The sequence below is a fragment of the Oryx dammah genome, unplaced genomic scaffold (genome assembly GCF_014754425.2).
Source record: "Oryx dammah isolate SB20612 unplaced genomic scaffold, SCBI_Odam_1.1 HiC_scaffold_10, whole genome shotgun sequence".
NCBI lineage: Eukaryota > Metazoa > Chordata > Mammalia > Artiodactyla > Bovidae > Oryx > Oryx dammah.
The window spans coordinates 17,181,058-17,204,661 of NW_024070194.1; the positions used below are offsets into that span (position 1 = coordinate 17,181,058).

At 40.2% G+C, this 23,604-nt stretch overlaps 1 protein-coding gene and 1 pseudogene across 2 annotated transcripts in view; one reads left to right on the forward strand and one right to left on the reverse strand.

Annotated features, from left to right (window-relative positions):
- MROH8 (maestro heat like repeat family member 8) overlaps positions 1-23,062 on the forward strand; it is a 56,801-nt gene extending 33,739 nt beyond the window's left edge. Inside the window, exons 11-23 of one of the 2 annotated variants that reach the window (XM_040247353.1) lie at positions 1,084-1,236; positions 2,907-3,067; positions 6,948-7,083; positions 9,723-9,913; positions 11,450-11,587; positions 12,048-12,162; positions 12,474-12,614; positions 12,961-13,125; positions 14,176-14,331; positions 16,429-16,551; positions 18,037-18,136; positions 18,394-18,459; positions 22,860-23,062. In XM_040247353.1, the coding sequence (XP_040103287.1) occupies positions 1,084-1,236; positions 2,907-3,067; positions 6,948-7,083; positions 9,723-9,913; positions 11,450-11,587; positions 12,048-12,162; positions 12,474-12,614; positions 12,961-13,125; positions 14,176-14,331; positions 16,429-16,551; positions 18,037-18,136; positions 18,394-18,459; positions 22,860-23,008 (1,794 nt within the window). In that variant the 3' untranslated portion in view covers positions 23,009-23,062. Of the gene's footprint in view, positions 1-1,083; positions 1,237-2,906; positions 3,068-6,947; positions 7,096-9,722; positions 9,914-11,449; positions 11,588-12,047; positions 12,163-12,473; positions 12,615-12,960; positions 13,126-14,175; positions 14,332-16,428; positions 16,552-18,036; positions 18,137-18,393; positions 18,460-22,859 lie in introns of those variants that run through there. The other variant, XM_040247354.1, reaches the window with a different exon arrangement.
- LOC120868638 lies at positions 5,736-6,321 on the reverse strand (annotated as a pseudogene).
- Positions 23,063-23,604: the final 542 nt, after the last annotated feature.

The window sequence follows — 23,604 nt, forward strand, 5'->3', positions numbered from 1 at the left end:
ATGGTGACTGCAGCCATGAAACTAAAAGAAGCTTGCTCCTTGGAAGAAAAGTTATGACCAACCTAGACAGCATATTAAAAAGCAAGAGACATTACTTTGCCAACAAAGATCCGTCTAGTCAAGGCTATGGTTTTTTCAGTGGTCATGTATGGATGTGAGAGTTGGACTATAAAGAGGGCTGAACGCCAAAGAATTGATGCTTTTGAACTGTGGTGTCGGAGAAGACTCTTGAGAGTCCCTTGGACTGCAAGGAGATCCAACCAGTTCATCCTAAAGGAAATCAGTCCTGAATATTCATTGGAAGGACTGATGCTAAAGCTGAAACTCCAATACCTTGGCCACCTCATGCAAAGAACTAACTCACTGGAAAAGACCCTGATGCTGGGAAAGATTCAATCTTTCCCAGCAGGAGGAGAAGGGGACGACAGAGGATGAGATGGTTGGATGGCATCGCTGACTCGATGGACATGAGTTTGAGTGGGTAAGATCCGGGAGTTGGTGATGGACAGGGAAGCCTGGCGTGCTAAATGGAATCGCAAAGAGTGGGACACAACTGAGTGACTGAACTGAACTGAAAGTACAATGAGAAGCAGAATGACACATTATTTTAATAAATCATCTCCAAATTATTTTAGCTAAGCTTGGGTTCCTGTCATCCATAGAGCTTTAGGGCCTTTCCTTAATTCTTATTTCTATAAACGTATCATGTGTCACTGTTTCTGAGGATCACAGTAATCAAGCTTTTTTATCTTTGGCCATGATCCACAGCTTGCAGGATCTTGGTTCCTCAACCAGGAATCAAACACATGCCCCCTGCAGTGGAAGCACAGAGTCCTAACGACCCGACTGTCAGGGAAGTCAGTCCAAGCGTCTTTCTAAAAGTCAGAGTTGTAAGAAACCATGCACAGTCCCTTGGGACACTGGTTTGCTTCCAATTTTTCACTTCTGTAAACAGTATAGAACTAAAGAGCCCTGAACGTCTTTGTATGCTTCTCTGATTGTTGACTTAGAATTGTTTCTTGTTCAGGACTCTTCCTGTTAAACCATCCATCTTGAAAGTTCATTTTCCCTAAATCATCTCAGGTCTTTGAAATTTTTCTAAATTCCAACGAGCTCTACCAGTTTGTAATGGCTACCCTGGATGGCCTGAAAAACCTGAAGCATCCGCACACGCAGCGGTCAGCAGGGGAACTGCTGATAGCATTGATGAAGAAAGCACAGTCCCGGTTTGAGAAGGTAAAGCACTCAGCGGACATTTCCCAAGTTTAAAATGCAGGCAGAGAGCTGTCCCCATCTACAGATGCTAAGGTCTCTCCTGCTGTTCCTATTCAGCAGAATACAACTGAGAACAACCACTGAAAGACCATGGTCAAAGCCTTAGTCTATTTAGTTAATGCTGAAAAATCATGCATTCAACAAGCATATACAACCACTGTGTATGCAGCTAGGGATGGCAGGTTTTCGTTTGTTCTTTTTAAATCTGAGGTATGGCCCCTATTTTCCAAAAGATTGTAGTTTTTTTTTTGGAAAATATAATTAACATACATGAGAATGTTAACTCCAGTTTAGATCCTCATTCGGGTTAGTTAAAGGTACCAAAATTTTAAAAATCAAGCCATCAGTGATCCTAGAGGGAGGCTAACTTAGTAAATTTAAAATCAAGAGAATTTATTTTAATGAAATTGATACATGAAGAAATAACAATATGGTTATATCATCTATAAATGTGGAAGGATATAGTGGAAGAGATAAAATGGATGAAAGTAGTTGTCTCTGGAGTGTGGACCTGAGGAATAGGCCGGAGAGAGCCTTGAATACCACTGGACTTTTAAAATTGTGTGCAGGTTGCCCTTTGATAAAAGTTAAAGTAATTTAAAAATGATGAAAACCCATTTTTTAATCTATTAAAATAGCAAAGATACAAAAAGATCAGTACTATTTTGGAAGATGGTGAAATGGGCATTTGTATCTTTTGGGTGCTTTCAGCTGTAAAAAAAAAAAATTTGTGAGAAGATTATACAAAGGGTTTATCAGCTCATATATTAAGAAGTCTGGAAGTAGGGTATATTTTCTAGGATGGGTCCAGCAACTCAACAGCTTTATAAGAGAGCCAGGGGTTTTTCCATCATTCCCACTTAATCTGTTCATATATTCATAAGACAGCCACCACAATTTCCAACTCTTTAAGCAGATAAGACTACCCAGCAAGGAAGAGAGAGGTTGCCTGCCTTTAATCAGAGAGAAAAATCTTTCCCAGAAGCCCCCAGCTCATTTTCCTCCATGTTCATTGGCCAGAATGTCATTACATGCCCATCCTCAAACCGTTCTTGGCAGCTGGTGGGAAGAACAGCTATTTTATATAAGGCTACTAAGGACTGCCTTTTGAAAAGCTGACATTTTCCCAGAGACCTTGAGCCACAAGTCTAGGAGCAGGAAGAGCAGTCCAAGCAGAGAAATGGATCAAGCCCAGTGGCTCTTGTTTAATTTACCTGAATATGATAAACTTCTGCAGGAGGAAGGCAGCTATGACTCCCCTGCCATTCTCAGAGCCCGAGTGAGGGAAAACCAGCCTCCTTCCAGCTTTTATTAGTTTGTCTTATTATAAAAACAATACATAATCTTTAAGGAAAAATTAGGAAAAATATATAAGCAAAAGTGTAAATATCCCATCACTCAAAGACACATTAATATGTTTGGATATATGTTTTTCCAAATCCTTTTATGTGCATATACATTCATACAGGTATACTTTAAGTAGTTTTGATAACAATAAACTTTTTGAAAAACAATAAACATTCTGTATTAAAAGTCACCCCCAGGACCTCTTCAAAATAACTACAGTATCCTCAGTAACTATCAATGTCCCACAGCAGTAAGGTCTTAAGCGATTTCTTTTCCTTCTTCAGGTGCCAGAAATTATGGGCGTTATCTGTGCCCTGCTCTCTACAAGCAGCCAGCCTAATGTTCGCCAACAAATCACAAATATTGTGAGTTTGCTTATGTCCAGGCCCAAGTACACAGATAAAGTGATCGACCACCTTCTGTGTTACCCAGTACCATATGACAGGTAACAGAATCTGGCACAGCCTTTGGATTAAGTAGGGGTGTGTGCTACATCTCTGAGTACTGTGGAGCAGGGTTGCCCTCAAAAATCTAAGGATGTTCTTGTTGAGATATGATATAGACAGATGTCTGCAGGGTAAATCAGAACGTAATGCCTAAAATAAGGAAACAATCCAGAATGAAGAACATTTTACAAGATAGTTGGATGAACTCTTCAAAAAAATTATCATGAAAGAAAATAATTGTGCCAAAGGCACTGTTCTAGATAAAAAGACACTAAAGTGACATCAGTTCAGTTGAGTCGCTCAGTCGTGTCCGACTCTTTGAGACCCCATAAATCGCAGCACGCCAGGCCTCCCTGTCCATCACCAACTCCCAGATTTCACTCAGACTCACGTCCATCGAGTCAGTGATGCCATAACCAAATGCAATAAATGACTTTGATTGGATTCTGAAAGAAAAGCAAATGCTATAAAAGAAAATTTTCAAGAGATTTAAATATATATACTAATTACTAATTAATGTAATTTTAGTTGTGAAATAATAATATGTAGAAAATTTCCTTATTCTTAAGAGACAGATAATTTAAGGGAGATTTAGGAGTGAATGTCATGATATCTGCAATACATTTGAGAAAAATTTAGCCAAAAAATAGATATATATGTAAAAAAAAGTATAAATATATATATATAATAAAGTATAAATATATACATAAATAAGAATAAAATCACAGAGAGGGAACAAAGAAGAAGCTTTTTTTATGGCTAGTGGTTTTGAGTTGGAGGCAAGGCACCCTGGAAGTTCCAGGAAATGCTTTATGGGGAAGGCAATGAGGCATCCAGGCCCCATCCCACTTTAACCAGAGCAACCCTTCTACTTATCTGCTTTATATACTGTCATTCTGGGTAATTACTATTTTGAAAGAAAGATTTCTTAGCTTTTTTAAAATTGAAGTATATTTGACTTACAGTGTTATGTTAGTTTCAGGTACACAGCAAAGTGATTCAGTGTTTGTATTCACATTTTTTCTAGATTCTTTTCAGATTCTTTTCCATTATAGGTTATTACAAGATATTAAATATATTAATAGTTCCTTGTGCTATACAGTCACTCCTTGTTGTTTAACTATTTTATATATGGTGGTTTTATAACTGTTAATTCCAAACTCCTAATTTATCCCTCACCCCCTAGTTTTCCCTTTGGTAACCATAAGTTGTTTTCTATGTCTGTGAGTCTGTTTCTATTTTATTAAAAAGTTCATTTGTATCATTTATTTAAAGTCTGTATGTAAATGATACTATATAATGTTTATCTTTGGTTTACTGCACATAATATGATAATTTCTAGGTCCATCCATGTTGCTGCAAATGGCAATATTTTATTCATTTTTATGGCTGACTAATATTCCATTGTGTATATATACCACATCTTTATCAGTTCATTTGTTGATAGACACTTAAGTTGTTCCCATGTCTTGGCTATTGTAAATAATGCCACTATAAACATTGGTATGCATATGTTTCCGAATTAGAGTTTTTATCTTTTTCAGATATACACTCAGGAGTAAAATTGCTTGATCCTATGGCAACTCTATTTGTAGTTTTTTAAGGAACTTCCATACTGTTTCCATAGTGACTGCACCAGTTTACATTCCCACCTACAGTGAAGGAGCGTTCGCTTTTCTCTACACCTTCTCCAGCATTTATTATTTGTAAACTTTTGATGGCGATTCTGACTAGTAGGTGTGAGATAATATCTCATTGTAGTTTTGATTTGCATTTCTCTAATAATTAGCGATATTGAACATCTTTTCATGTGCCTGCTGGCCATCTGTATGTCTTCTTTGAAATGAGTATTTAGGTCTTCTGCCCATCTTTTGATCGGATTGTTTGTTTCTATACTGAGCAGTATGACTGGTTCATGTAATACATTTTGGAAATTAAGCCCTTATCAGTTGCATTGTTTATAAATATATTTTCCTAGACTGTACGTTGTCTTTTTGTTTTGTTTATGGTTTCCTTTGCTGTGCAAAATTTTTAGGTTTGATTAGGTCTCATTTGTGTATTTTTGCTTTTATTTCTTTTGCCTTGGGAGACTGCTCTAAGAGAATATTGCTACGATTTATGTCAGAAAATGTTTTGCCTATGTTCTTTTCTAGGAGTTTTATGGTCTAGGAGTTTAATGTCTTATATTTTAGTCTTTAAGCCATTTTGAGTTTATTTTTGTGTATGGTATGAGGGAGTGTTCTAATTTCATTGATTTACATGCAGGCTTCCCAGCACCACTTGCTGAAGATTTCTCAGCTTTAAACTGTTTGAAAATTGTTTCAAAACTGGTTTCAACGAATGGGTTTCATATAATGTCTTGGTGCAGTGCTAATGTTTTCTGTAAGCTGAAAGAAAATTTAGTTACTCAGTCGTGTCCGACTCTTTGTGATCCCATGGACTGTAGCCTACCAGGCTCCTCCGTCCATGGGATTTTCCAGGCAAAAGTACTGGAGTCCGTTGCCATTTCCTTCTCCAGAGGATCTTTCTGACCTAGGGATCGAACCCAGGTCTTCCACATGATAGGCAGACGCTTTACTGTCTGAGCCACCAGGGAGGCTGAACTTAGACGTTTTACCCCACTGCATCAAATAAAGGAGAACTTTTTTTTTTTTTACTTTTTTTGCACTTATTTTTTGCAGCATTTATTCCCTGGCCATAAGTTTTTGTTTCTTCAGTTTCTTCTGGGATATATTTTTCTTCTGTGCAACCTCCTCTTCTGGTTTAGGAACAATCTGTTCTTTTTCAATAAGGATCATCTCAATGTGGCAGGGAGAGCTCATGTAGGGGTTGATCCAACCGTGAGCTCTATAAGTCCTGCGCCACATTTTGGGGACTTTGTTCACCTAGATGTGCTCAATGACCAGACAATCTACATCTAAGCCCGTAAGTTCAGCATTACTCTCTGCATTTTTGAGCATGTACAGTAAAAATTCAGTAAAAAATACAGTAAAAATTTTGGGGGTCACCAACCCTGCGTCCAGCCCCACTGTTTGGCCTGTGCATGCCTACCAACTCAGCCGTTGTAACAGTGGAATGGCACACATTGCTTCTTTAAAGTGATATCCTTCAGATATTTGGTGGCTTTTTGGGTATGCATATCCTTTATGGCCTGGGCAGTTTCATGAGTGTTCTTAAAGTGAACACGAAGATTTGAACCTCTTTATGTGCATAATTTTGTGGAGTTTTCTGGATCGAGTGAATAGCGCACCATTTTTAGAGGTCACCTCAGGCCACTTACCGGAAAAGGAATAAAGGAGAACTTTTACTCATCCAGAAGAAAAATGAGTTAATACAGATTGTTCAATGGTCTTAATTTTGTGTATTTCTCTGGAACATTGTTTTTAAATATTTACTACTTGCTTCAGCTTACCTATTAATACACTAGATTCTTACGTAAAATATATGATTTGGTATAAAGTATTAACTATATTCGGTTGATTTCAATGTGATCTTAGCATTATTATATTTGTTTGTGTTTGTTCTAGTTCTTGGAAAACTATTGCTTTAGGTCAAGTGAGAACTATAGACTCTGTTAGAAATGAAAATGATGTAGGAAACTTAGAGTACAGAGTATGTGATAAGGAAGTTGTGAGATTGAAAAGATATGTTAGGACTAGTTTGGGAATGGTCTTAACATCCATGCTGAGGTTGTGGGAACTTGAGTCTATGAAACCTTGGGAGTTACTGTTGTGAAATCAGATAGCAATTCTGAAGAACCGAGCCTCAGAGAGGAAAACCTCTTACAGATTGGATTCCAGACGGATTCTGGGAAGCTCGTGGTCATGGTTGGCCCAGGATAAGCCATTCTTCTGAACCCTCTTCCTCTGGGATTTCTAGGCATCTGGCTGAGTTGTGGAGAACTCTGGAGGTGGAGCTGCCCAAAACGACCTGGATTCTATGGAGACTCCTGAGGAAGCTGCAGAAATGCCATGATTCTGGCACCCAGGAGAAGATGGCCTATGTGGCTGTTGCTGTAAGCCCTTGAGCTTTGCCCCTCCAACTTTAGCCCACCATGGCCCTCCTGGATAATTGGCCCAGCACCATCTGGAGAGTGTTCCTTTTGGTTCCTCTCAAAGTTTGTTTCCCTCATCCATTTATAAATCCACCAGTGTCGCCACCAAGGGATGGATGTAGAGGAGGCTGAGATGAGTGGAGGAGTCAGTATGGTTTCATCTGTCTTAAACATTCTTTTTCTCGTCTTTTAAAAAATGGGTATCATCATAGTCAAGAGAGTACATACATTTTAAAGAATATAGAAGAATATAAAATAGAAACCAAAGGACTTCCTTTGAAAAATTGTTTTTATTTTCTATTTTTTATTTAATTTTTTTTGGCCACACCTCGCAGCATGCAGGATCTTGGTTCTCTGACCAGAGATCGAACACACACCTCCTGTATGAAAGGGCAGAGTCTTAACCACTGGACCACCAGGGATATCTCCCAAAGGCCCACCTTGAGCAGAGGTTGGCAAACTTTTTCCGTAAAGGACTAGGTGGTAAATATTTTAGGTTTTTCAGGTCACATAGAGTCTCCAGTCTCCACCACATATTTTTGGATATATTTTTAAATAATCCTTTAAAAATCAATAAACTATTCTTAGCTCATGGCTATACCATGTCCCTAAAAATGAGCTTTCTGCAAGTGTTTATAATGTATAAACTTCTTGACTATGTACTTGCCATACTTTTTCCGTCTATATTTTCCTTTTAAATAAATTTTTTTTAAAGCAGTTTTAGGCTCACAGCAGAACTGAGCAGAAAAGTACAGAGAGTTCCTATATATTCCCTGCCCCTCTGCATGCACAGCGTCCCCATATCCATGTCTATTTTATTTCATTTTATTAATAATGTATTAATTTCTACTATATAGGAAGGTGATTCAGTTATTCATATATATTTGTATATTCTTTTTCATATTCTTTTCCATTATGGTTTATCACAGGATATCAAATATAGTTCCCTATGCTATACAGTAGGACATTGTTGTTTATCCATCCTGTATATAATAGTTTATATTATTAAAGCAAACTCCAAACTAATGAAACTTCTAATCCACCCCTCTTCCACCCCACTTCACGACTACTTTTTTACTTTATTTTATTCCCTACCAGTTTATAGTTCTGCTTTCTCTGACCTAAGTTATTATCATACTTTTTTTTTTAGCTTTCAGAATTACTTTGAAGTCTCTAATCTGCTACTGTCTTCTCTCTTATGCTCTCTGTTCTTGTGGGTTTATGCCCTTTTTTTTTTTTTTTACTTTATTTTACTTTACAATACTGTATTGGTTTTGCCATACATTGACATGAATCCACCACGGGTGTATACAAGCTCCCAATCCTGAATCCCCCTCCCACCTCCCACCCCATATCATCTCTCTGGATCATCCCCATGCACCAGAAATGTCCTTTTAGTGCAGTTTTAGGTGTTAGGGCAGATAAAGGTATATATTTAATCTGATTAGTCTATAAAATTCTATAACTGTATTAATAACATCACAGCACATACCATTTGATGACCTGCTGTTTTTCATTTAACCATACACAAACTACTTTCTGTATCAATATGTAGGGCTCTCTGTTATCCTTTTCATAGCTGCATAGTAATTGGTTTTAATTACCTTTAAAAAAATAGGTAATACATGATGCAGAACCATTTATTTCATTATTGTTGCCTATTAGTAAACATTTGACACTTTTCAAACTTTTGTCATGAAAACAGTGCTATAGCAAACTTAATCATGCTTGCATCAATTTTGTTATACATACCCAATTATTTTCATAGGATAAAGTCCATTGAAGGGGAATTTCTGGGCCAAATGGTGGGCTCATTTAAACTTTTGGTACTGTTCCCAAATGACCCTCTAGAATACTGCCCTTCTGTCATCACATGTGAGCATGGCCTTGCCACACCGAACATTGTTGTCTAGCTGCTAGGTGAAAAAGGAGCATATTCTAATTACAGTTCCATCACTGGCAAGGTTCAACATTTATGTATGTTTTTCAGTTGGTCATTTATGTTTCTTCTTTCTTCTGTCCTACACACCAGTGCTTCTCAGTTTTAATACACATGCAAACCACCATCATCTAAGGATCTAATTGAAATACACTCTCCAGTGCAGACATTCTGGGCTGGAGGAGGGGTGCTTGCGATTCTCCAAATATTTCTAATCAGCTCCAGGTGACGCCAGGGCTAGGTGGCCTACACTTCCCACACTTTGAGTAGCAGGCCTTTTCATTTGTTCCTCCTGACATATAAAGGCATTGTATATATCAAAACTATCGCATTTCTGCAAATTATCTGTCATCTGACTTTGTTTATGGACAATTTTCTTTTTGCCCGGGCTTTAAATTTGTATGTGGTCAAATATGTGAATGGTTTCCTTACAGTTTCCTTGTGGATTTCAGGATGCCCCTCACTGTGGCAACTTTTAGTGACAACTTCACTCCTATCCCATTACCCTGTCACTTTCATGTCCCTGCATGGCTTACCACTGCTGTGCCGCCTGTGATTTAGTAGAACCAGAAAGCACATTCTGGAACAAGCAGAAGTAAAACGAAAGCAAGACTTAGGACTAGTGGGTGCTCAGCTCCGCTGTGTGTGCTTTTCTCCACAGGCGACAGACGCCCTTTATGAGGTGTTTGTGGGGAACAGACTCCGAGCAGCTACGTTCCGGCTCTTTCCTCAGCTTCTCATGACACTGCTCGTCCAGGTTCACCACGCCATCGGCCTCACCATGTCTGATGTTGCCATCCCCAGTGGCCTGTACCCAGAACAGGAGGTGTCTTCAGAGGTCACCCCCTTGTGGTACTGTCCATTGTGATTTTGTTGACCAGGAATCATCCTGTGCTCTCACTGGCTCTCTTTGGTCTTATTGGTGAAAGTCGCTCAGTCATGTCTGACTCATTGAGACCCCGTGGACTGAAGCCCATGAGGCTCCTCTGTCCATGAAAATTTCCAGGCCAGAATACTGGAATGGGTAGCCGTACCCTTCGCCAGGAGACCTTCCCAATCCAGGGATCGAACCCAGGTCTCCTGCATTGCAAGCAAATTCTTTACCATCTGAGCCAAGGAATATTGGGAAGCCCAAGAATACTGGAGTGGGTAGCCTATCCGTTCTCCAATAGATCTTCCCTACTTAGGAATCAAACAGGAGTCTCCTGCATTGCAGGCAGATTCTTTACCAGCTGAGCTACCACGGAAGCCCAGTGTTACTGGTGTCAAGGCAAATTTGGCTATCTGAGTTCAGATGCCCTGCAAAATAATGGATGATAGCATGCCAGCCCTTTCTTGATAAATCAGGTAGCGACAAGAGACAAGCGAGACTGATCCAAAGCTGAGCATTTTCTCGTTTCTGCTTCATGTATAGGGAGGTATTTTTAAATTTTCCTTTAGGGTCTCAATAGAAATTTCTCAATATTTCTGGGGCACATGGGTTTCTTTCTGAGGAAGTGCTCTAATGTGGAATATTTAGGAATGCCTGAGTAAGAGGCAGAAGAACTTGAGTTCTGATTCTCATTCATTGTTTGTTTAAGTATTTATTTCAGGTTCTGCTGGGTCTTTGTCGCTGCATGCAGGCTTTCTTTTGTTGCAGCAAGTTGGGGGCTACTCTCTAGTTGCTTCTCATTGCCATGGCTTCTCACTGTGGAACCCGGGCTCTAGGTGCATGGGCTCAGTGGTTGTGGTAGCTCGAGTGCAAGACTCCACAGTTGTGATGCACAGGCTTAGTTGCCCTGCTGCATGTGAAAGCTTCCTGGAGCAGGGATCAAACCCTTGTCCTCTACACTGGCAGGCAGATTCTTAACCACTGGACCTCGAGGAAAGTCCTGATTCTCATTCCTTTAAATAGCTCTGTACTCTGGGCAAATCTTTCTGTTGTTCTGTGCCTATTTTCCTATCTGTAAGTGAGGTCAGGCTAAGTATTCTCCAAGGACCTTTCCAGCTTCAAGATTCTCTGATGTTATGTCCAAAATACTAGTTCGATAAGTAGTTTTCAAAAGCAATTGAGTAAATTTTAGGGGGGTATAAATTCTATCCAAATAAAGCTGTAAAGAAAAAAGCAGTGACTCTCAGTTTAGCGTCCTACATCATTTGTTTTACCATAGACTCCTTCCCATTCTCCCCGGGAAACACAATTTTATCGGATTTCTTTATGCTTAGAGTTTGTGTGAAGGGCCTTTCAAGTATTAGAGCACTGAGCATCTTTAGGAAAATCTAGAAAGAAGAGAATTACAGTCCAGCAGCTATCAATACATGGCCTTCGTTGGTGAGAGCAGATGATTTTATGCTCTTGGGTTGGAGGGACCTGTACTGTATTTACTTGTACTATTTTTGTTGGATTAGCTTCGCCATACAGGCTACAAAGACTCTCCTCCTCAGAACATTCTGCTGGCAGGAATTCAACATCATGGAAAAGAATAAAGGATGGACCCTTCTGGAAGGAAACGATTGCCATCTTCAGGGAGTATCCCTCCTTGCCAAGTAAGACTTCCTTGTCATGCATCCCTGCTCTAAATCAGCTGTGTTTTAAGGTAATTTTCCCCCCTTTTAGTTATCACAGCCACCAAAGTTGAATAACCTTCTCATTCCAGAATGGGCAAATGCCCATAATTCCAGCTAAATTTTTCAGCCCTGCCTTACCGTCAGGAGGAGAAGGGGATGACAGAGGATGAGATGGTTGGATGGCATCACCAACTCAATGAACATGAGTTTGAGTAAACTCCGGGAGTTGGTAATGGACAGGGAAGCCTGGCATGCTGCAGTCCATGGCGTTGCAAAGAGTCGGACACAACTGAGTGACTGAACTGAACTGAACCTACCCTCCTGTGCACCTGAAGCTGAGGAAAAACTTGAGGGCCCCCTCACCCCCCACCCCTGCCCTGGGAACATTGCTCTCTGAATAAGAGCATTTCTGAGAGTTGTTCTGTGTTCTGTTTTGCAGTGCATTGCTGGAGAGGAATCACCTCCTTGCACATAAGGTCATGTACCTGTTAGTGCCTTTTCTTAACCGAGGGAATGAAAAACATAAGCTCACATCGGCAGGCTTTTTTGTGGAGGTAGGACTTCTTCAGAGGCTGTATGTATTCAGGAAGCCTATAAGGCAGCTGTACCAGCCTTTCTAGGCCATGTCCAAGTCCAATTCAGACACAGGATAGAAATGGTCCAAATTTAACCTTATTGAAGTTCTTTTGTCCACATATTCAGTGTTCCTTAGGTCCCTGCAGTGGAAGCATCATCCTGTAATGTATGTGCTGTAGAGTAGAAGTTTCAAAGGAAAATACGTGTTTTGGAGTTGATGGGAAGCTGGCTCCCCCCATGAAAAAGGGCTAAAAGGTAACTTCTTTGGCCACTTTCTGGGTTCTTTCAGCTTCTTCAGAGTCCAGTGGCTCGGAGATTTCCCAGCATATACTGTGTTGCCCGCTTGAAAGACTGGCTACTTCTTGAAAATAATCCCTTTAAAATTCTTGCCCTGCGGGGACTGTACTATCTTACCAGACAGGAGGAAATGGTAAGACCACCGATTCTATTTTTTTAATTAATTATTTAATTTTAAAAATTATTTATTTTTAATGGAAGGATAATTGCTACACAATATTGTGTTGGTTTCTGCCACACATCAACATGAATCAGCCACAGGTATACATATGTACATAAGTTCTTTTGACTTCTCTATGTATCAGTCCTGCCAATACTGAGAGATGGCATCAGGCCCTCTTTAATTCTCTGTTCTGGGCTGGCCAAGACAACCAAAAACTCAACAAGCACCAAGGACAGAGCACAGGCAGGAAGCCCTACTCTGGTAACAAAGGCAGTGCCATCGGGAGGGGTGGTGATTCGCTGTTTTGGGTACACAGAGGGAAGACATCAAGAGCCTGCTGCCGTGCATCCTAGACCTTTTATGTGAATCCGACGAGAAGATTGTTTTGTTAGCCATTCAGATACTCCTGCAGTTAGTCAGGACGATGGATTTCACCACCCTGACTGCCATGATGAGGACCCTCTTCTCCTTATTTGGTGATGTAAGATAAGGGGAGAGGAGAGACTTTTCTAGGGGGAGGGTAATTGGCATAACAGCAAACCGAAGTTGGGATGGTAATAACTCTATTTTAGATCGTACTTTTTTGTTAAGAGCACTTTCACATCTCTGAAGACCCTTCTAGGTAACTCGTGATGTTGGTAGGGCTGGTGTTACTGTTATTCAGATTTTAAAAAACTGAGGCATAGAGACTTGCCAAGGTACTCCCCTACTTCCTGGGATGAAGGAGTTTCTATAAGAAAAGACATTGTCTTTTCTTTCAAGGAACAATCAGGACTGGGTCAGGATAGTGGACTAAACCTATGTCTCCATCCCAGATCCCAAAGATTTGTCAAAAAAAAAAAAAAAAAATACACGAGGAGACTTCCCTGGCTGTCTAGTGGTTAAGACTCTATGCTTCCACTGCAGGAGGTGTGGGTTTCATCCCTGGTCAGGGAACTAAGATCCTGCATGCTAAGTGGCCCAGCCAAAAATAAAAGAGAAATATATGTGGCACAATGAACCACATTCTGAAGAGTCAAATATGCCACGGCTGGAATTTTTAATTTCAGCAAAACAGCATGTGCTGTGTACGTGCTAAGTCACTTCAGTCGTGTCCAACTCTTTGTGACCCCATGGACTGTAGCCTGCCAGGCTCCTCTGTCCATAGGATTCTCCAGGCAAGAATACTGGAGTGGATTGCCATGCCCTCCTCTGGGGGATCTTCCCAACCCTGAGATCAAAGCAGCATCTCTTACATCTCCTGCATTGGCAGGCAGGTCCTTTACCAGTAGCACCACCTGGGAAGCCCAGCTTGAGTGGATGGTTGATACTAAGAGCAGATACAAGCGGTGATGACGCATTCTTAGAGTGAGAGAATGAGCCATGCAAAGCAGCAAATGTGACTGTCTCCACGTATATTTGGTTTCTTGCCCTCAGCTACCAACATCTAAATATCCTCCTGTTAGGACTGGCATTTCAGCCAAACTAGAGCTCTTATAAGTTAAGCATGAACACATTCAGTAAGTTGCTTCCCTTTGAACATCCTCCATAGGTAAGACCAGATGTTCATCGTTTCTCCATGACCCTCTTTGGAGCCTCCGTAAAGTCTGTGAAATACACAGATAAGAAGGGTGTAGAGAGCCAAGTCCTGGACAGCTTGGTCCCACTTCTTCTGTATTCTCAGGATGAGAATGATGCAATCGCTGCGGTAATGCCTACTGTTAACTTCTTTCAGCCCTGAATAAGTTGAAATCCAGAGCCAACTCTGCAAACAGGCACTCATTTCTCCAAGGGCAGGGACTCTGTGGTACCATCTTTATTCCCCATTTCCTCTGGCATGGGCTTCCTTTCAATTATTTTACCTAAGTGAATTGGGTGAAAAATCTTACTCCCTGTTTCTGTGGAGCAAATCATGATCCTATGTGGGTGAGAATCATGTATTATTATACCTCTCTGTAGCCCCTCCAATATTCAGCCTAGCCCAGAACTCTCAACACACTGCCCAATTCAAGAAACTCTTTCTGTGAATGATGATCACAGTCTGTTGTCTTTTCTCTTTAATTCAAGAATAGCCTTAATAGACTAGTGTTGAGGCTAAATCAGGAAGAGAGAAGCTTCTCTGAAATCTGGAGATTTCTTTGAAATCTCCTTAATCTCCCAGAGGTTCCTCCATAAGAGTTGTGGGAGGGATGGCATCATCTTTAGTACTGTCCCATACCTCAGAAGCTGATCTTTTTCAAGGTCCTGTGACCACCAGTTACAGCCGACTAGAGAGGTGGGTTTAGGCTGTGAGGAGTCTGGGAAAATGCTGGAGCTACCACCCACCTATACACTTCCTTACAGAAGATTCAGAAATAGGACTAAAGATTACTATGGACCTTGGCACCTTGTTATGGGGGAAGTGTTATGGCCTTGTAGCCATAAATATAAAATATTTCAGACCTCAGTGAAGTATAGGTCAGAGCTTCCCAACCAAGTGATGGGAAATTGTGCCCCATAGAGGTCACAGGCATGGGACAGACAGTACTGATCCCTAACCCCCACCCTGCACCCCAGCCAGCTTTTGGCGATCAGGCAAAGCCTAGAGCAGTCAAGACTCTAGGCTTATTTTCCTTCAGACTTTGAACACCTTCTAGCCAGCCTGTCAAGGCTCCTCAGAAGGTAACCTAATCAAAGGGGAGGGATCTACCATAAGGTTAGGAATCACTGGCACTGACAACATAATTTAAAACATCACTACACCTACCACCTAGGCTGAGAAATAAAACTGGAAAAAATCAGGCAAAATCTCAAATTTTGTTATCATTTCTGAGGTATTATTTTTCATGTTTTAAAACTTTATCTGAAAAAAATTTTATACATTAAAAAACTTTGTTCATATCATTTGTAAATCCTTTCAGCAACTTGCTTTTCTTTGTTTAACATATTTGTAAGATTTATTCATGTTATATAGCCCTAATTTATTTATCACTGCTATACAGAATTTTGTCTTATAACCACAACTTATCCCATTCTTTTATTCCTGGACACTTAGATTACTTTTATTTTTTCCTTATTATAATGCTGCAGTGCGCATTTTGGTAGATTTCTTTGGGTACATGTCTGAGAGTTTCTTGAGGGCATCAACCCAGAAATGAAATATCCGGGTATCTTTAACTTTACTAGACACTTACAATTCATAACAAAGTAACTGAACTAATGTGCATTCCCATCTGTCCCCAGAGGAATTTTAATGGCCCAGATGTCTAGTGGAACTAGGACCAAACACTTGCTTGGAGACTTACCAGTGGTGTTACATGGTGCATGGGAGCCTTCTGAGGGCAGTGTGTAAAGAAGACCACCACTTGCTAATTTTGCTTAAGTATCAGGATCAAGAGAGGATCAATACTTTCCAAAGTCTCTTCCAAGCTAGAGATTTACAAGGACTGTGAGATGGGGAGCTACTTTCCTGTGTGTAGTGACAGGAGAATAACCTAGGAGCAGCGAGTAGGCATGGGAGCCCTCTGTCTAGAAGCATGGGGTAGTGGGATGCCTGCCCAAAGCTCTGATCCGGGTATTACACTTGATGTTAGTAGCTCTCACTTATCCCCTTGACCAGTGGTTTCTCTGTTTTCCCCAGAATCCTGCAGATTTTATGGGTTCTCTGTAGAGACTGTTTGGGAAAGTTGAAGGAAGGCACCTTGCCCTCACTTTTAAAAAGATAATTCTGAGTTTATCATATTAGACTTTAGCGTTTTATTTGAAGAAAGGTAATCTCAGCTAAAACATGTTTGAAAATGCTAATCTCTGATCATCCTTTTCATAGGAGAGCAGGCAAGTGCTAACTATATGTGCCCGGTTCCTGAAATGGAAGCTGCCCCAAGCAGTATACTGCAAAGATCCCTGGTTCATCAACCCTAGTGATGTTGCAACAATCTGCAAGTTCTTTGTATGTGAGCAATAATGGCTTTGTTAACTCCTTAATATGCTGACATGCTTTTTTTTTTCAGACATACTTTTTAATGAAGGAATATGACATAAAGGAAACATTTCCCATTCTTCTCACATCAGCACTTGATATCTATGACTGGTTTTGTTCTACGAATCCATTTTTCTGTAGTTTCCTCCCAAATGAATCAAAATTCACTTTCTTTTACCACCCTTTCTCACCAAAAAACCTGGTAAACTCTTGGGAACTCCACTAACCTGACTTAGGGGCTGCAGAGTCAGGGCGATAGTACATGCTCAAAAACTACTTATGGGGTGAATGGAAATGGGGTTATGTTTGGCCTTTGCAATGATCTTTAATCCTTTCTTTGGATATAGTGGATTATTTTACCCTCCATTAGAGCATGAGCCCCAAGCAAGGGCTGCCGTGCTGTTGTAAGCCTTGCAACACAATGGCGGCTTGCCACTGGCTCTGAAGGCCCCACAGGGCATCCTTTCTCTTTACAAACTTGAGAGAGGCTACTGTGACTCATCTTAGCGGCAGGCTTGAGCCAGAGCAGCCCGAAGAGGCCCATCCATGGTTTTCTAGACAGCTGAGTCTAGAACCACTGGGATCTTATTATGAAGACCCCATGACTGACTCTTCCCAGGGATCTTCCATATGCGTAGCCATTAGGGACCCAATAGGGCCTCCTCTGATCAGACTTACTGGCCTAGGAAACCCCACAGTGCCCTTGTGTAAGGCTTAACATGCAGGATTATCTCTGACCTGCAATCAAACCTATCACAGATGCACTAATGACAGTCATTTTTGCAGCAAGAGATTCAATGCTGTCAGTCGATGAGACTAAATATTGTCCATGTTAAATCATAGGTTCTATAAAGAACAAAATCCTGTCCTCTTCCTGTCCCCGAGGTGCCTGGTAAGAGATCCACTGAGGAGTGAATTCATTCATCCAATAAGCGTAACACGCTCAATGTGCAACAGGCCGCAGAGAACCCAGAAACATGCCCAAGATGAAAACTTGGCATGAAAACGAGCTTACAAGCTCGTGAGGGAGATTAAACCTCTGTGAAACACTGAATGGAAATGCAAAGTGGAAAATGATGTGTTGCCAAGACAGAAGGACCTGCAAAACACTCAAGAGTACAGGGTTAGGTCAGGACGGAAAGAGCTGTCAGGGAGAAGCTATTAGGAAGGCAGAGCTCAAGACTGAGCTTAGAGACCTGAGAAGACTTATATACAGAAAAGAAATGACAGAGTAGAGGTACTGCAGGCACAATATGTGGGTGTGAGTGAGGTATATTCAGAGGATTTAACATGGCCAAGGGCCTCATTATTGTGGCATAATTCACTGAACGACTGAAGTTATTTCAACCACTATACTCTGTATGTATATCTGACATAGTCCCTATGTAGTGAGGCTGATAAAAATAGTGCTGCTACTTCACTCCTTCATAGTCTTTTTTTCCCCCCACCAATTAGGGAAAAAAATGCAAGGGGAAGGTCAACATCTTAGCCCAAACATTGATGTTCTCCAAGAATGCAAAACTTCCTATCAGAAGAGCAGCAGTCTTATTTGTAGGTACAGAGAAAATCCTTTCATTTCTACAGTCACTTTTATCCTGTGCTTTCCCAAATTGTGTTTTTGGGTGTCCCCATTCTTTACGAAATGACCTTGAAAATACTTCTTTGGAGAAGGGGGCTATGTTATCTGTAGGTAACTATCAGGCACTTGGAGGAATTCAGTTTTCAGAAAATCTGATTATCAGAAGGTCAGTGGTGCCAGCTTTGTAAAGCCAGATTCAGATCACAGACTCACGGACTTTATCCTGCATTTAGGGCTCTTATCGAGGTACGTGGATCACAGCGAACTCGGGACGAAGAGTACTGACTGGATAGAGGATGGTAAGTGGTAAACACTTGGACTTGGGGTACCCCGAGTTTGGAAGGTACCTGAGGCAGGCTCTGTGGTAGAGATGAGACTGGGAACCAGAGAGCTTGACTTTTATTATTTAAAAAAAAAGCCCTTGGAGGCTTCAACCAAATGACAGTCTCCTTCCAGGCCAGTTCCTTCTTCAGGAAAAGACATGACCCTATTTGTCTTGGAAACTAGCTTTGATGAATGTCTCAGGGGCAATTTCTGAATTTCATTTGTCAGAAAATAAATTATGAAAATAATTATGAAATTAAGAAAATAAATTATGTAGAAATATTATCTTTGTAAGTTATGATGACACTTCATGAGTACTACACAAATTGACTGCAGCCCTCTTTTCTGTAAGTGGCTGTTGTCCTGTAACATGGGGGGACTTGCTAATAGAGAAGTTTTATATTCCTGTAGGGCAGTTGTCATGTAAGTGGATTTCTACAGTTGTACAGCTTTGGGGATTTGTCACTCAGAGAATATTTATTTTCATTTAATAAGTAGTCCTACAATTAGAAAGTGCCATGAAATGCTAAGTCTCACTATTCAAAAGCATGTACTTTGAGAACCAAATTAAAGTCCTGAACAGTTCATTGCTTTTAAAATAAAAATATGTAACTGGTAATAAGAGCCAGAAGCTGATACTTATTTAAGAAAGATCATGCCACTCTTCTCTATGGTGCTCTACTTCCGCATAGATATCAAAAGCAAAAATGAAAAAGAAAAGTCATATAGTTATTTTATTCTATGAGATGAGATTTCACATGGTCAATTCTGGTCAATTAAAAGGAAATTATTTTCTAATCTAAAACGCTGGGGAACCAAAGTTCTTTTTCCATTCCAAATTTATCTCTCTCTATAAAAAATGTATCTGTACAGATGATTTAGGGTGTGTGTGTGTGTGTGTGTGTGTGTGTGTGTGTGTGTGTGCACGCATGCTTAGTTGCTCAGTCATATCTGACTCTTTGCAACCCGGTGGACTGTAGCCCACCAGGCTCCTGTGTCCATGGAATTTTCTAGCCAAGAATACTGGAGTGGGTTGCCATTCCTACTCCAAGGACTCTTTCTGACCTAGGGATCAAACCCACATCTCCTGTATCTCCTGCATTGAGTGATGGATTCTTTACCAATGAGTCACCTGGGAAGCTCAAAGCTATGTATAGCGTTGGCCAAAAAGTTGATAGAAGTTTTCTTATTACATATGGAAAAACCCAAATGAACTTTTTGGCCAACCCAATGTGTAAATTATATACATATACATCAGAAGGAACCTTATTAAATTGCCATTTTGTAAGGCAAAAACAGTCAAATATCCACAATCTCCCATGGTTAAATCTAATGGAATAGTTCTACCCTCTTTCTTCCCTTACAGTGGCTTATCTGTCCTAGAAACAGGGTAGAACATCTTAGCACTCTTTTTTGGACAAGTTTATGTCATTTGTCACAGTTAATTTTAAGCTAAATTTGAACAAAAAAGTCACAAAAATTTAAATATGAATTGAGATGAGTTTCATGAGAAAAATAAGTTTCAGTTCCTTCGGATTCCCAAATTGATGTCTGCTCTTTCATATGTTCTGTGGAACACATAGATTTTCATGCAAGAACTGTAAAAAACTAGTCAAATATTCCATTTTTTAAATAAGCATGATGAATTTAAACTACTACTTAAATAAAAGCTCCAAACTATGAAAAGGTCCTGAGTATTTTTGAAGTCTTGGAGAATTAGAAATTAAAAAGAGACCTTTTTTCTTTTTTTTTGGCTTTGCCATGCTGTAAGTGGGATCTTAGTTGCCTGACCAGGGATCGAACCCATGTACCCTGCAGTGGAAGCGTGGAATCCTAACCACTGGACCACCAGGAAGTCCTGACCTTTTTCTAATATGATTCAAACACATATCCATAAAGTAAAATGATAGATATTTCTACATAAAATTTTTAAAAATCAACTTTGAAAAATACAGAAGCAGACCAAACTGCAAAATAGGAAATAATATGGGAGGAGTATATTTACATTAGGATAAATGGTTAATATCCTTAAAACACATCACTACTTCTGCCAAAGAAAAGTGGCAAACAATATGAATAAGTAGTTCATAGAAAGCCAGTAGCCAATAAGTATATGAAAAATATTACTAGTAATCAAAAGTTGGTGAAATAAAACAATGGTGAGATGACAGTATGTGTTTTTCTTTCAAAACAGCAAAGATTACTAGTTAATACTGAGTGTTGATGTGTTAAGGGAAAACTGACATTATCATACACTGGTATGAGCATAACTTTTTATGACATACTCTAAAAAATTTTGTTTGGCTGTGCTGAGTCTTAGTTGAGGCATGCAGGATCTTCAGTTGTACCATGTGGGCTCTTAGTTGCAGCATGTGGGATCTTTAGTTGAGGCATGTGGGATCTAGTTCCCTGATCAGGGATTGAACCCGGGCCCCCTGCACTGGCAGCACAAAGTCTTAGCCACTGGACCACCAGGGAAATCCCTATCAAAAGCCTTTAAATAAACATAACACACTGACTTATTGATCCCACTTCTAGGAAATTAAACTATGAAAGTTAGCAAAAATTGTTACAGGAATGTTCATTTAAGTGTTATTTAAAATGGCAAAAATAGGAAGCATCTAAGATTAAAAAAAAATAGGAAATTAGTTAAATAGAGTTTATCCAGATTGTAGAATCATATATGTAGCCATGAAAAATATTGTAGGAAAATGTTTAAATGACTTAGATAAATGATGATGCAATATTATTAAATAAAATAAGCAATGATTAGATAATATGTATATTATGGTTCCATCTGGACAAAAAATAGAAACATACCAGTGTAAATGAGTGAATGGAAATAGACCAAAAAAGTTAACAGTGGTTTTCTCTGTCAGGAGGATTTTAAGTGACTTTGATTTTCTTCTAGTGCTTGCTGCTAAGTCGCTTCAGTCGTGTCCAACTCTGTGTAACCCCATAGACGGCAGCCCACTGGGCTCCCCTGTCCCTGGGATTCTCCAGGCAAGAACACTGGACTGGGTTGCCATTTCCATCTCCAATGCATGAAAGTGAAAAGTGAAAGTGAAGTTGCTCAGTCGTGTCCTACCCTCAGCCTCCCCATGGACTGCAGCCTTGCAGGCTCCTCCGTCCGTGCGATTTTCCAGGCAAGAGTACTGGAGTGGGGTGCCATTGCTTTCTCCGTCTTCTAGTGCTTATATACATGTATTGTCTAAAATTTCCACACGATGAACATGTATTTCCTTTGCAATAAGAAAACATACACTAAAAAATTTAAAGAAAAATTAAAAGGAAATATTGATTTATTAAAAGACTCTTGCTCCTTGGGAAAAAAGCTATGACCAATCTACACAGGATATTAAAAAGCAGAGACATTACTTTGCCAACAAAGTTTCATCTAGTCAAAGCTATAGTTTTTCCAGTAGCCATGTATGGATGTGAGTTGGACTATAAAGAAAGCTGAGCGCCAAAGAACTGATGCTTTTGCACTGTGGTGTTGGAGAAGACTCTTGAGAGTCCCTTGGACTGCAAGGAGATCCAACCAGTCCATCCTAAAGGAAATCAGTCCTGAATATTCATTGGAAGGACTGATGCTGAAGCTGAAACTCCAATACTTGGTCACCTGATGCGAAGAACTGACTCACTGGAAAAGACCCTGATGCTGGGAAAGATTGAAGGCAGGAGGAGAAGGGGTTGACAGTATGAGATGGTTGGATGGCATCACTGACTCAATGGACATGAGTTTGAGCAAGCTCTGGGAGTTGGAGAAGGACAGGGAAGCCTGGCATGTTGCAATCCATGGGGTTGCAAAGAGTCGGACATGACTGAGCGACCGAACTGAACTGAATGATTTAAGAGTAACCTCAAAGACCAACGGGGCTTCCCTGGTGGCTCAGCGGATAAAGAACCTGCCTGTGATGCAGGAGACCTGGGTTTGATACCTGGGTTGGGAAGATGCCCTAGGAGAAGGGAATGGCTACCCACTCCAATATCCTGGCCTAGAGAATTCCATGGACTGTATCGTCCATGAGGTTGCAAAGAGTCGGGCATAATTGATCAACTTTCACTTTCCAGGACCAACACAGGAACTCACAAATTAACAGTGTTATATATGGTCTGCCAAGTCCATATAATTTGAACTTGGACTACGAGGCAGTTTGATTATTTTAAAGGAGTAAAATATTTGGCAACTCAGAAACAAGTAAGTTTTGTAAACGAAAACTGGAATTGATCCACAAGTATACAGACTTTCACACAGAGGCTTGGAAAAAGTTAGGTCTCCGTCTCAGCTGTTCTGGGCATACTGGGTCCTTTGTGTCTGACCAGTGATCGTTTCCATAGATTTTCACCTGCAATTTGTTTTCTTACCACTTAGATCTGAAAAAACTGCTGCATGACCCTGAGCCATCTCTGCGCATCATCACCTCCCAGGCTCTATTCCGAATCCAGAAGGCGGGGGCTGAACTACATTCCAGGCAGACACTGTATGGGCTGAGGAAGCTCATACGTTGTTTGCCTATCTAGAAGCCCAAGGCAAGCAACACTAAGTAAAAAAAAAAAAAAAAAAAAACAACCTAATCCCTTCAGAAGCCCCAGAAGCACTTGGTGCTCCATTAGCAAGAAACTTAATCACCTCACAACATATTTTCTGCTGTCAAAACCTTTAAGGAATGGCAATATAGAAGAGAGGGCAGCTTCTGGTGTACCTTTACAGAAACAGTGAAAACCTACTGAGATTCTGAGGCATGCCAGAACACCCATAAATTTCTAGTCTTGATAAACAGGTCGAGTAAAGCTTCGAGAGATTTTCAGTGTTCCTATTGCAGTGTTGGTAGTGTTGGCTCTTTTATGAAAGCTCAGTCTGATTGTCAGCCATCTTAAGAATAAGTAATGACCTGTTCTTATAATTTGATGCTAGTGATATATTTTTTATAAAACTCCTTATGGCCTTTCTCCTTCCTCTTTCTCTTAAAAACAAGCAAGAAGCAGTTTCTGAAGTGGTGTAATACTAAAGTATCTGATATATGTAAAGTTTCCACTCCTTACTTTCCCTCTCTTATTTTCCTGATTCCTCTCCTACAACAGCTATCAGATCCTCAGATGGTTCTAGAATGGGGACT